The 12,886-nt window shown below is 39.0% G+C and overlaps 1 protein-coding gene across 1 annotated transcript in view; it reads right to left on the bottom strand.

The window, feature by feature from the left end:
- Window positions 1-4,750: 4,750 nt before the first annotated feature.
- The window catches only part of LOC112151688 (NT-3 growth factor receptor), a 33,862-nt gene continuing 25,726 nt past the window's right edge, over window positions 4,751-12,886 (bottom strand). Inside the window, exons 17-19 of the mRNA XM_024280699.2 lie at window positions 10,694-10,937; window positions 6,661-6,819; window positions 4,751-6,081 (exon numbers count right to left, since the gene is read on the bottom strand). Coding sequence (XP_024136467.1) covers window positions 5,896-6,081; window positions 6,661-6,819; window positions 10,694-10,937 — 589 coding nt within the window. The 3' untranslated portion in view covers window positions 4,751-5,895. The remainder of the gene's footprint in view (window positions 6,082-6,660; window positions 6,820-10,693; window positions 10,938-12,886) is intronic.

The following is a 12,886-nucleotide window of genomic DNA, read 5'->3' on the forward strand; positions in this document are numbered from 1 at the left end:
GACAACAAGGCCTGTCTTCAGCCGGAGCCGCCTGCAGTGACAGAGTCTAACCACAGACACTTAAGCTTCTTCTCACCATCTGAGTCCCGGCCCTCAACAGCCGAGCTGATGTGAACCTCCTCTTCATCCTCCCCATCATCTCTAAGAGAACCTCCAGCAGGAGGGAGGGGGTTACCATAGCTACCATAGGTTTTTGGAAGCTTCTGTCAAATTGTGATCTTAATAATGTTGATGGATCGTGAAAAATTCTGCATCTGGTTCATGTACATCCAGAAAAATGGGAACTTTTATGAATTTCTGTTCTGCAATTACAACATTTTCTTTTCCATTTTATTTTATTTTTTTACACAATAATCCACTTCTCCAATTTGGAAATGCTAAAACTTTCATTGCTAACACACCTGGAACACATTTACATTTGCTCTACAGATTAAAGAAGAAGAAGATTATTTAAAGCTGCTTTTAAATCAGGTACATGCAGGAAGAAGTAAGGCAGAAGTACTCTGGTTTAAATTCTGTCAGAAATAAGACGTGTGAAGTTTTCATTTCATGTGAAGCTGCCGGAGAGTTTTACAAATAAGTATCAACATGTGTGAAGATGTGAACCACAAACATAAACATGATGTAACAGAGGGATAAGAGGGCAGTAAATTAGATTTCCCAAAGGTCGTGTCACACTGCGTCCAATTTGCATATTTTCCTTGTATGTAATTTTTGCTAATACTTATTTTTCCTGATTCTATTCAATTTTATTTCTTGTTTCTTGTAATCTCTTTCTTTATTTCTTAAAAAGGTCTTGCCTTTTGCCAGGCCACAGTTGAAAATAAGAATGTTGTTCTTAATCTGTCCTGTCTGGACAAGTCTTCGTTGGCTGACGGGTCTTTAGGTGAATTCGGTTTTGAGGTGTTCAAAATTTTGGTTCGGTTGAGAATTACGCAGTTTATGCATATTTTACGCAGTTTACACAGAATTATTACGTAAATCTTATGCAATTGTACTTGATTTTTGAGAGACAGATGCTCAAATTTGTGGCTTTCCTCGACCGCATGTTTATCCACGTACGTCTAACAGACTTTTCAGCCGTGTACTACCAGTGTCCATCTTTTATAGGCCAAATACGGTGCACATATCACAATAAATTACATAATTGACTCATGAATTGTATATAAACAGCACACGTATGACCGTGTATGGTTCATGTACGACTGGCGTGTTGTGTAGCGGGTACACAAATCAAGTGATCTTTCACCTCTCTAGCAATCTATGCCGAGTGGGGGTCGCTTGTGGGGCTGTGGGTCACGGGAGGGGACGGCCACAACTTCTCTGACTTACATATGGCCAAGATGACCTTTAAGCATGGGGGTGTCAGTGAAATGCATTAAAAGTAAATTGGAGCTTTTCTGAAGCGGCTTGGCTGGAAAAATTAAATCATCACCCTCAAAAACAAGACATTTTTAGGTGGTTTAAACTCAGACAAGTTTGCACAGAAAAACCTCAAAACTACATGGAGATTAAGATGAGCTGAGTAACTTTAATTACGTCTGAGTCGTACAAAGAGTGACAGCATGTCAGCTTTGTAAACATTCACTTTGACCTTACTTTACACAAGATGGAGACGATAATGTACAGAAGCAGAAAAGAGACACCATGACTCCAACATGTTTAGCTTATAACACTGTGGAATGTTTAAACGCTTATGTGGTCAAACATGATGCAGGAAAACATTTAGGAAAAAAGAGAGTAAATCAAAAATATGTTTAAAAAAAAAACAGTAAGGAGGAGAAAAGCTTCAGAACTCTAACTAAAGAACTGCTTTAGCCTGCTGTTGTCCTCTAACATGAAAATCAAACCCTGAAAGACCTAATCAACCTCAATGTTACACTTCTTTTTGTGATATTGTGTTATACTAGCAGGAAAGATTGTGTTACAGACACACTGACAGACATGAAGGTCAGCAGTTTGAACTCAGCATGAACCGTTGAAGCACAGCAGGACATCCGTCCACACGCCTTTAATGCAAAAGCTGTTTTTTAGGATGTGACTGAGAGAAAATCTAGAAACGGAGAAGTTCCAGACATGACTGAAAGTGACTTTCTATGAGAGTCTGCAGAACCACAGAGAGAAAACAAGATCCAACTCATCCAGGAGGTCATCAAAGAGGCAGAGGAATCTGGAGAGAGCTGCAGGCCTCAGCTGAGTCAGTCCAGGTCAAAGTTCAACAGCCAGAGACAGACTTATGGACAAAATATGGATCGATGGGAGAGCTCAAGGTGAAACGCGTTACTGAGCAAGAAGAACACAGAGAAACATCTGGACGATCCACGTAACAAAAAAGAAACTGCTTTCAAATGTGGAGTCCAACTGGAGGAGCGGAGCAACAGTCTGACATGGTGGTGGTAGTGTCATGATGTAGGCCTGAACGCCCTCTAGCAAGAGAACAAGCATGGATACGAGGCAGCAGATCTACTTCTGAACCATTCTGGACGGTTCTGGTCTGTTCTTTAAGCGGTCCAGGTTCTGTTTTAGCACGACCAGTAGGGTGGGGGGTGGGGCCACAACGGACATTTTGAGTTTCAGAAAAACAAGGTTATCAAACAAACCCATCTGTACCCTGAAGGGAAATGTGACAGGAAACTACAACGGTCTTCTTATTAAAAACAGTTCTTTAGCCAGGTCAGATTAAATAAATAAATGAAAATGTAGAGTTTCATTTACAAAGACAGATATTTACAATCACACAAACATCATTCATAAGACTTTACTTTCAAATCATTGTTTGAGAAGGAAAATACACAGCTCTTTGGTTTTCAAAATCATTTAGCTGCTATAAAAAATACAAACATGTAAAAGAAAGAAGAGAAATGTTCTTTTACCGTAATAGAAATGAGTTTAAAAATTTCTCCTGTAGATGAGCTCAAAGATGGTTGTTTTTCTTCTAATCCTGCATTAGAAGATGCATTCCCTTTTTTTTGGTGAACTCACAACCTGTGACAATGTTTTTTGTGAACAGAAAACCCTCTTTGTCCTAACCAGTTTTTGACAGTATTCTTACTGAAATAACGCCGAATGTCTGAAGGTTATTTTTAAAAAATTCTCTCAAAATTTCTCAGAAATTCAGCATGTTTTTGTTTTTTTTTCTCCACATGTGAATACATTTAGTTCGTGGGTATAAATTCATGGAGTGAATTAGCTGGATCAGAACTTTGCATGAATGCGAGGTTTGTGTTTGCAGGCGGTTCAGGGCTGCAGGTGGTGAATGGATGATGACAACAATGAGTGTAATGCAGGAAACATAAGGAAGTTAGCAGAATTTTAAGAAGGCAAACATCATGTAAATATTTATTTGCATCTTTAGGATATTCTCTGTGTTCAGGATGTGGGCACAGGATCAGCTCAATTCCTGGTTCTAAACTAAAAAGTTAAATATCTGCTCAGCATGACCTCAGGAAACCTAACCAAAGAGTGGTAACAGCCTAAGGGCGTTGACCCACTGCAGGTTTTTGGGGTGTCCGGGTCCATGTAGGGTCTTAGAGAGGAGCGGCTGCCTCTTGAGGGGAGCACAGGTGTGTCTTGCAGTTCCCTTGAGGCTCGTATGACCTTCTATTGCAGGGGTGTTAAACTCAATCTCACAGGGGGATAAAACCCAAAACACACCTTACATCACGGGCCGAACAGGATAAACATTTATTGAACACACTAAAAATAAATTCTTAAAACTTTAAAAACTTAACTTTTTAACTTGACTAGAATAAATCAACTTAAACCTTAAATAATTTTCAATACTTTGTCAAAATTATACAAGTTAGGAATAAGCGCAAGATAACCTTGGGACATTAATAACAATAAAATAAAATGTTCTGGAGGGCCGGATCTACCATTGTTGTGTGTGGTGAATTATTCGTAAGGATGTTAAGTATTCATTGTATTTGGTGTCTCTACTCAACACTCTAGTCCAGGGGTGTCAAACTCAATCGCACGAGGGGCCAAAATCTAAAACATACCATAGAAAAAAAAAAGAAAAAAAAATCTAAAACATACCTTGAACAGAATAAACATTTATTGAACACTCTAAAACTAAATTTGTCAAATTTCAAAACCGTAACTTTTTAACATAATTATAATATAATAATTATAACCTGTGACAATGGTGGTGTGAATGCGGGTGCTGAGAGCTGAAATTGAAATTGATAGCTAGAAATGCTGAAGCTGAAAACGCTGAAGTTGATGGCCAGCTAAAATATTAACCAAATGTCAAATTAGCCTAAAAAACTAAAAAAGAAACATAGATTAGCCAAAACAGCTAGCATGTAGCTGAAATATTAGCTAAACTCCAAAATCGCCAAAATGGTCCAAAAAGCTAGCAGAATGTCAATTATTAAAACTTTAAACCATAACTTTTTAACATAATTATGAATAATAAAATGCAGGAATATTATTCCAGAATAAATCAACTTAAACCTTAAATTACTTTCCATATTTTATTCTCCATAAAAATATATTTTGTCAAAATTCTGAAAGTTAGAAATAAGCCCAAGATAACATCGGACCATTAATAACAATAAAATAAAATGATCATGAGGGCCGGATAGAATTATCCAGAGGGCCGAGTCTGGCCCCCGGGCCTTGACTTTGACACGTGTTCTAGTCACTCTGTGAGTACTGCCTCCTTACGGGGGGTATCAGTTGGACGTCGACACAAACTGCACTTTGATTGTTCAATATCCTCATTGCTGACAGTCAGTCCGAAGGATTTGGAGGGTCAAAACAATGAAAATTTTTATTTTTAAGTATTCACTACGGCCTGTTGCCTGCAGCGTGCCCATAGAAAAAAATCTGTTTCAACATTTTCGTGTGCCCTGCGATAGAGTGGCGACCTGTCTAGGGTGTACTCTGCCTTGGCCCAACAGGCTCCGGCAACCCTGTGGCCCCAAAAGGGATACAGACTCACTCCGCCCTGTACGGGTTTGTCATTTTCCACCTGCAGAAAGCTCAAATCCACCTGTAAGGGCAGTTGAAACTATGGCTTTAGTCTAGGATCAGAAATTCTTCTATTTACACCTGCGGCCTCTGACGAGTGTCCAGGTCGTCAGAGAGTCCAAGGGTCCAGCAGAGGGCAGAATTGTAAACAGGAAGAGCCAGACAGGGAGAGATGACGGCCGGTAACAGAAAGTCTTTAGACTGACAGGCTCTGCTTCAGCTCTGCTCTGACACTTCCTCATGAACCTCCTGAACCTCTGCTAGCATGGAGAGAGAGCTCTTGAGGCAGAAGACTCAATGAAGCTATGAGGCAGCTCTAACACTCAGGCCATTTGTGGACAGATTGAACTGCAAACAAGCAACAACAAAGACACAAATCCACAACCTCCTTCCACTGAACTCAGCTTTTCAAAATCTACAGTATTCGTTTTTTCCAACAAATTAAAGTTTCTTTGGACATCTTTCTTCTGTTTTTCTTTGGTTAGTTGTCTTCCAGCTGTTTGCTGTTTAACTTCTTTAGACTAATTCCGCTTTAGGCCATTCATTTGAGGAATTTGAGTCTCTAGGTCTCTTTTAGTGCTGGAGCCCAGTTTCAACCTTTTAACAGAAAATACAAGTTTCCAGCTACCACATTTCTTCTTCTAAATTTTTCTGGATTTAAACCAGTAGTTTATGAATGGATGAGAGAAAAACAAGGAATGTATGCGTCGTTTAAAAAGAAATTCTGCAGGAATCTGAAAATGTTTGAACATGTGCACACAGAAAACAAACCAACATACAAACAAAAACTAGGAATCCATGTAAATAAGTCTTGTGTCATAAAATAAATAACTGCCGTTCTGTGTGGTTGTAGAGAGTCTCCGTCTCACTGGAGGGTCAGTCTGACAGGTTAAAATCCCGACGCCTCGTCCGCTGCTGTCATCCTAGTATATCCAGGTAGACCGGAGTGGATTTCATCAGAGCAATCAGCATCTTCTGGATGTCTTTAATGTTGAGCCGCTGCTGTGGTTCCCTCTGCCAGCAGCCCAGCATCATGTCATAGACCTCTTTGGGACAGAGTCTGGGCCGCTCCAGAACTCTGCCCTGAGTGATGCACTCGATCACCTGCAGAGGGAGGAGACACTGTGTAAAGCCGGCTGGATTTCCCCCACAGTGTTCAATAGTTCAGACTGAGAAGCTTTGGTACAACAGCCCATCTGCTCATTTCAGTGGAAACGTTTGTGAAATCCAAAGATATTTCAGTTGTAAAACTTTAAGGTTTCACCTTTAACAACAAAACCATTTCTCCACTGTGTAAACAGGCTGGTGTGGAGTTTGCATGTCCTCCCACAGTCCAAAAACATGCTTCACTGATTCATTTGGTGGTTCTAAATTCCTCCCTAGGTGTGAATGTGTGTGTCCTGACACAATCTGGTGAGCCAGGCTGCTGCAAAACCCCATGATCACAAATGGCACCAAGTGGTTTATAAATAAGATGAACTATGAGTTTAGCTTGTGTAAGTAAAAAAAATAAAAAAAATAAAAAAACAGTCCCCCCAAAAAGAAAAGCTAAAGTGCTGCAGAGAACTAATGGGCACAAAAAAAATATAAAAACATCTCAGAATCTGATCCATGAAACTTTCTCTGATTTACTTCACTTTCTCCATAGACTCTTAAACTTGTGTGCATGACTTCAGCTGGTACCTCATTGTTGGAAAGATGAAACCACGGCTGTTTGCCATAAGTGAAGATTTCCCACAGGATGACTCCAAAGCTCCACACGTCGCTCTCTGTGGTGAACTTCCTGTACATGATGCTCTCCGGCGGCATCCAGCGGATGGGTAGCATGGTGTGGCCGCCCACCTGCTCACATGCACACACACACCCAACAGGAAGGTAAAGTGTTTGTATTCTAATGCAGTCACATTTCCTCTGAGGCCGGAGAGGAGGTTGTCATGTTTGAGGGTAGAAGAAGAACACGTCAAAGACATTTATGACTATAAAACAATCAATCTGTTTAACAGCAGAGACACGGCCACTCCTCCATCCTCACAGAAACCATGAGTGTGGACAAACAGAGTGGAAAACTGTGTGAACAGGACTTTTCAGGGAGGAAAACAGAGCAAGATAACTTCACAACGTCATGCATCCACCATGATCAGACCCAGGAAACTGTGCATGTACACAATGCTTCTGCAAAGTCTCTAAAATAAATGACAGCAGAAATCAGGAGATTAGTCTGTTGAAGCATCAAAGCAGCAGCTGCAGGAGCATGAATGATTTTTGTTTGGAACAATAATCTCTGAACTCTCACAGAGGAGTCTGAATGCTGAAAGTTGCTCCAAAATAAAGGTGTGGTCTTTTGATTGACAGATGATTGTCAAATCCTTAGCAGCAAAATGGCCTTATTGAATGTGTTCCAAAGACAACTGGAAAAGGTCAAAATAATGTTTATGAAGGTGGAGCTTTGATGAGTCATATTAGCTTAGTAGAGCCCAAGAGGTCACATGGTGTCAGGAAGTGAAGGACAGAAAAATGCAAAAGACAAGGCTTTGTTGGAAAATGGTTTAAGACGAGGCAGATAAATAGAAGAATAGAAGATTGTTAATTCATAGTACATTTATAAAACAGTATTTTAGAAATATAATCATACCAGACATGAATCTACCTTATACTATTAGTAGTAACTAAACAGAGCTGGCGCTGAGATGAAAATTTAATATATATAATAACACTCATATAAATGTCTTAGTAAAATAATGAAATTATTTGTCCTGTAAAATATTTGTTTAGAATTTTTTTATCCATTGGCCAACTTAGCTGGTGAGTCACAATGTAGTTTTTGGTCACTGAGGTTGTGACTTCAAACCACAGTCAGCAACATCAGTTTGAGGCTGTTGCTATCAAGAGTGTTTTGCCAAATGATTTTATCACTTTTCTTTATTAGATGGTAAAGCTATGGGAAGCTCACAACACACCGGCTGCATTGTTCTACAAACATTTTTACAGCTTGAAATTAAGTTGCAGTTTGTCTTTGAGCCAATTTACAAAGAACATGTTAAAATGAAATAGTTGTTAAAACGATTCTGTCATTTGTAACCTTTGTTAAAGAAAGTAAAAATAGCAAGGGAGGGAAAAATGGATTAAAATCAAAAATTGAATTTGTAATTAAAAAATCTGAGATTAAATTTCTAACCCTTATCGCCCAACTCTAGTTTGGTGGAGGAATCTTAAAATAATACGCACAAACTAAAGGAGAAACAAAAGACAACAAGAAAGAACTGACAACTAGATAGTTGTGGACAATCAACCTAAAACTGGTGTGAGACTCTGATAGGAGTTAACTTATAACAGAACTTGACTAAAACCTTAAAACATCTAAAACTATTAAACTGGACAAGACAATCCTCACACACGGGTAGCCCATCTTAAAGACAGTGAAGCAGCTCCAGTTTTTAGGTTTCAGTGGTTCAGGATACAACAAACCAGAGACAGAAACCAGGACAACAGACTATCAGCCATAACCCCTCAGAATGATTCATAGTGGACCAAATGATAAAACATGAATATTTCAGGCAGTATCGTTTGCATTCTGCAACTATAAACCGCTGTGCCTGGAACGGGAAAGCTGCTTCAATTGATTCTTTCTCCGTTCTAACTTCTCTGGTGAGGAGCTCGGCTGTGACAGCAGTCTTATCTGATGGAGCCCTCGCCACTGACCCTCCATATGACCACACACACTCAATGCTCCCCCAGGGCACAGCCTCGCTCAGTTCACCGCCGTACACGAGTCAGTGTGCACAGAGTTTGAAACGGTTGATCTCAAGCATGAAGTGTGAGGAACTCTACAGGAGCTTAATGCTGAAGCAGGACTAAAAGCCTTTAAAATCACCTGCATTTTACAATAAAATTAACAAAAAATTACTCATAATTACAATTTTCCATAATTCGGTCACATCATTTTCTTAAAAGCTGCTCAAATCAGATAAAACATGTTCAATAAATTTGAAAAGGAGAGACGTCCTCGACCTCATGAATGAAGATGTTAAGGTAAATGAGTTTAGATTTTTCTACAGTGCCGCCCTGCTTGATGCTCAGCATTAAGAGGTTGAATTGGGGGGGCAGACACCGCTGCGCTTAAAAACCCTTTGGTGCAGCAGCGGTATCTGCAGCTCACCGCTCCCCTAGGAGAGGGGTCAGATACAGAGATAATAAAACTTTATCTTAAAGTTCCACTCCAATTATCTTTTGATCTATTGTAAAAGCCTTCCCATTGGTCCTTTAATTATGATTGTGTTGTTTTACCCCCCCCCAAAAACTGTCAGTTTTAAGGACAAAGTTTCTGCAGAGTGGCAAAAGTTAATCAGAAATTCACATCTATGTAATGGGTTGGAGCATAGATGTACAAGTAAGCCTTATTTCCCATAATTCATTTGTTTACATGTTCTCCTGGAAGCTTACAGCCCCTAACAACCCCAAGCTAACATTAGCGGTGCAACAAAAATGGCGAGCAATATTGCAACCATCCAACTTTTGATCCAGATACCAGCTCTGACCAGGAAAACAAAGACGTTCATGGATCTATTTGTCTGCAAGTGGATGCATCAGAATGGAGTGGAGCAGGAAGCTTGTGATTGTAGTTTTTATGTAGAACCTACAGGCTTATTCAAACAGTGTTTTTTTTTGTCAACTCCTGATTCACCACGATTTGAATAAAGAAATTCTCAGAAATTGAGTTTTAATCTTAATTTTCTTTATGTAAATCCTCCATCATGAGAAAAACACCATTTTCATTGGCGAGAGTCTTTAACGATATAGAGCTACTTTTGCCCTGCAGAAGCGAGGATAGGCTCCAGCAGCCTTATGATTGAGCAGTTTCAGAAAATAGATGGATGTTGTTGAAAGTGTTTGAAATATCCAGGAAATCCATGATCATCCCGTGACTGTTCTTCATAAAATAAAAATGTAATTTTCTCCACCCAAACAGAACTGCTCTCTGCAGTATGTTCTACACATTGACACAATTCGTAAATACTCTGATTCTTGCTTTTTGTTGGTGTTTTTCTCTTGTTTCTGAAATGCCACTGGGACTTTTTCAAACCTGATTTTGAGGCGGGCTCCATTTCTGTTTTTTATCCAGAAAGGCAATTTAAATGTGAAAAATCAGGAAGGGTTTCATTGGTGAGTGAGGAGGAATGTTGTATTTGTGAGTCACAAGTATTTATTTACTGGTTTCCCCGCTGATCTCCTGGACTTCCTTCATGGATGGAGAATTCCTCTTTAAATAAGTTGCTGTAAACAACAATGATTTAAATAAAAATGCTTATTTCCAAGTCTAATGAGCTGTCAAGTGTGTGTTGGTTTGTTGCAGCTGTTATTGCAATGGAAGGACACTTTGTTTGTACAATATGTGCAAATGTAGTGAATTCAGTCTATTTAAATAATCCATTTATGATGACATTGTTCCGTAGAATAATATTCATTTATAACAGGATGGTGTTAGAAACATAAAATAGTTAATATTAACCAGGAGGAAAACTGAAGGCTCAGCTCTGAAATGCATGGGCCACTACTGAAGAAAATACATGAAAAAAAGATAATTTGTACTATTTCTTCATTTAGGTGATTTTGTGTTGTTAAATTGGATCCGAAGCAGAAAAAAAAAATCTCAGTACTATGAAATGACTTTCATTTAATCATTCTTGTCTGTAAAAGATGCTTCTAAATATATTCTTACCCTGTAATAGTCGGTGCTGTAAATGTCTCTGGACATCCCAAAGTCTCCGATTTTCACCAGCAGGCCGTTCCCCACCAAGCAGTTCCTGGTCGCCAGATCACGGTGCACAAAGTGCTGGGACGCCAAGTAGATCATGCCGCTGGCGATCTGACTGCCGATGTGCAGCATCTGGGACAGGCCCAGCTCCCCGTTGGTCTGCAGAGACTCCCCGTCCACCAGGATCATGGCGTCTGGCCCGTGGGCTCTAGGGGACAAACACTGTCAGGAGCTTTCAAACGTTTTAGGCATTAGAAGAGATAAGGATGGAGCGTTCCCTCGCTATATTCACCTTTCACGGTGTCACTGTTTCATGGATCTTTTTAGTGTAGTTCTGCATGGATTGTTTTCCTATTTTTACACAGCGCTCTGTGTTCTGCATTCTGATTGGCTGTTAATCTTGTCAATCAATGTCCTCTGTGTCTTCAGTACAGAATGTGATCAGTTTCCCACATTTACATAAAACCTTCATTGGGATCAGATCTTTGTTTTCATTCTATAATCCTGGACTTATTTTTTCTTGAAGGTTTGAACTTTGAGAGTTTAAACAAAAGCAGGAAATGTTCATGAGGAGTTTGACAGCCTTAACATCTGAATCCTACTTCACAGATTTGACCTATTGCTGCTTATTTTTTTCGAAAATTACCCTGCAATAAACAAGGAAACACAGTGTGTTTCACATTCCACTATTTTTAATTAAAATAACAAATTGTGTTTTACAGCATCCAAAAATGAGAGCACTTAATGCATATAAACCTGCAGATACTGCAAAGTTCAAATGATAAGCTTTGAAAAAAGAAAGAAATGGAAATATTAAAACAACCTAAGACTAGAAAAGGTTGAAATATTTCTAATGTTTGAGCTACGCACATGAGGACACCAGATGAAAAGTCACGTCTGGAGATCCAGAGACATCCTTTCCTGTCATTTCTTTATAGGTTTTCATCAGAGATCTTATAAGCTGTCAGCTTTTTGATCTGACTTTTGTAGCAAACTTCATACCTCTAACCACTCTGATGATTAAACTTGTGAGCTATTAGACTCCAATTAACTATATAACTATTTAACTCAGAAATTGATCAAAAACATTGCCACACCAACATAACTCTAGGTACAAGATGCCATTACGAATCTCAAAACTATAAATCTCCCAGCAGTGATGGTCTGGCAGGTGAATTCTACAAAAGGTTTTCTAAAGAACATAAAACATTTTTCCCTTCAAAATATCATCTGTGGACGATGCATTTTTGCTCTGAAATGCATATTACTAAAACAAAGCCGAAAGAGCCACGGTACCGTCACCGGAAGTAAACAAATCTTCGTGTCGGTGAAGCTTACGGTTTTCAAAGTAAAACTTGCAAGAGCTTTTTTCCGTTCAAAATCTGAGACTGAAGTTCCGCTCACTGACATAACTTCTGAAAAAAATGAATTAGCTTTAACATCGGAGCTTTAGCTCCAGTGTTTACACTCTTTTGGTTATGATAACTCTTCAACATTTGACATAATTAATGAAACTCCAGTTTATTCTGAAGAAACAGCCTCGCGCTGCTGAAAGGTGGATGAAATCAACGTGTATCAGCTGATTCTGCTGCGGGGGAAAAAAAAAACTTTTATGTAATGCACCAATATGTAATGCTTAGAACGTAAAATATTGAAGAACCTTTTGGGTCTGAAAACTGTAGAAAATGTTGTCAGGTTTTATTCCCAAACAGCAGAACGTAACCTGCTGAACGTAACAGCTGACCCAAAAAAAAGTTTAAAATGACAAAATTTATTTCTAATTAAATCTTGGTGGGTTTTTTTAATCACTTTTGTTCATTCTGATCTCTTGTTCTAAATAAAGGTATAAATGATGATGATTTAATACAAATAATTTCAAATTTCATCCATCCAGTAAATAGGCATACACGTAGCGATAAACATTATATTAAAAAATAAGAATCGTTGTTTGATTTGTGAATCGTTGAGCTTGATTCGTGAGTCGAATTGGATCGCCACCTAAGCAATGATCCACAGCCCTAGTATAGGAGGGGCTGCTGCAGAGAGAGCAGGTTTTTAGAGGATTACTCTTAAATGCATGAACATATCAAAATACCGCTTTGGGGTTCTTTATAAAGAGGAATGAACAGTATAATACATTGTATAATAGCTCAAAAG

This window comes from Oryzias melastigma, linkage group LG6 (assembly GCF_002922805.2).
Source record: "Oryzias melastigma strain HK-1 linkage group LG6, ASM292280v2, whole genome shotgun sequence".
NCBI lineage: Eukaryota > Metazoa > Chordata > Actinopteri > Beloniformes > Adrianichthyidae > Oryzias > Oryzias melastigma.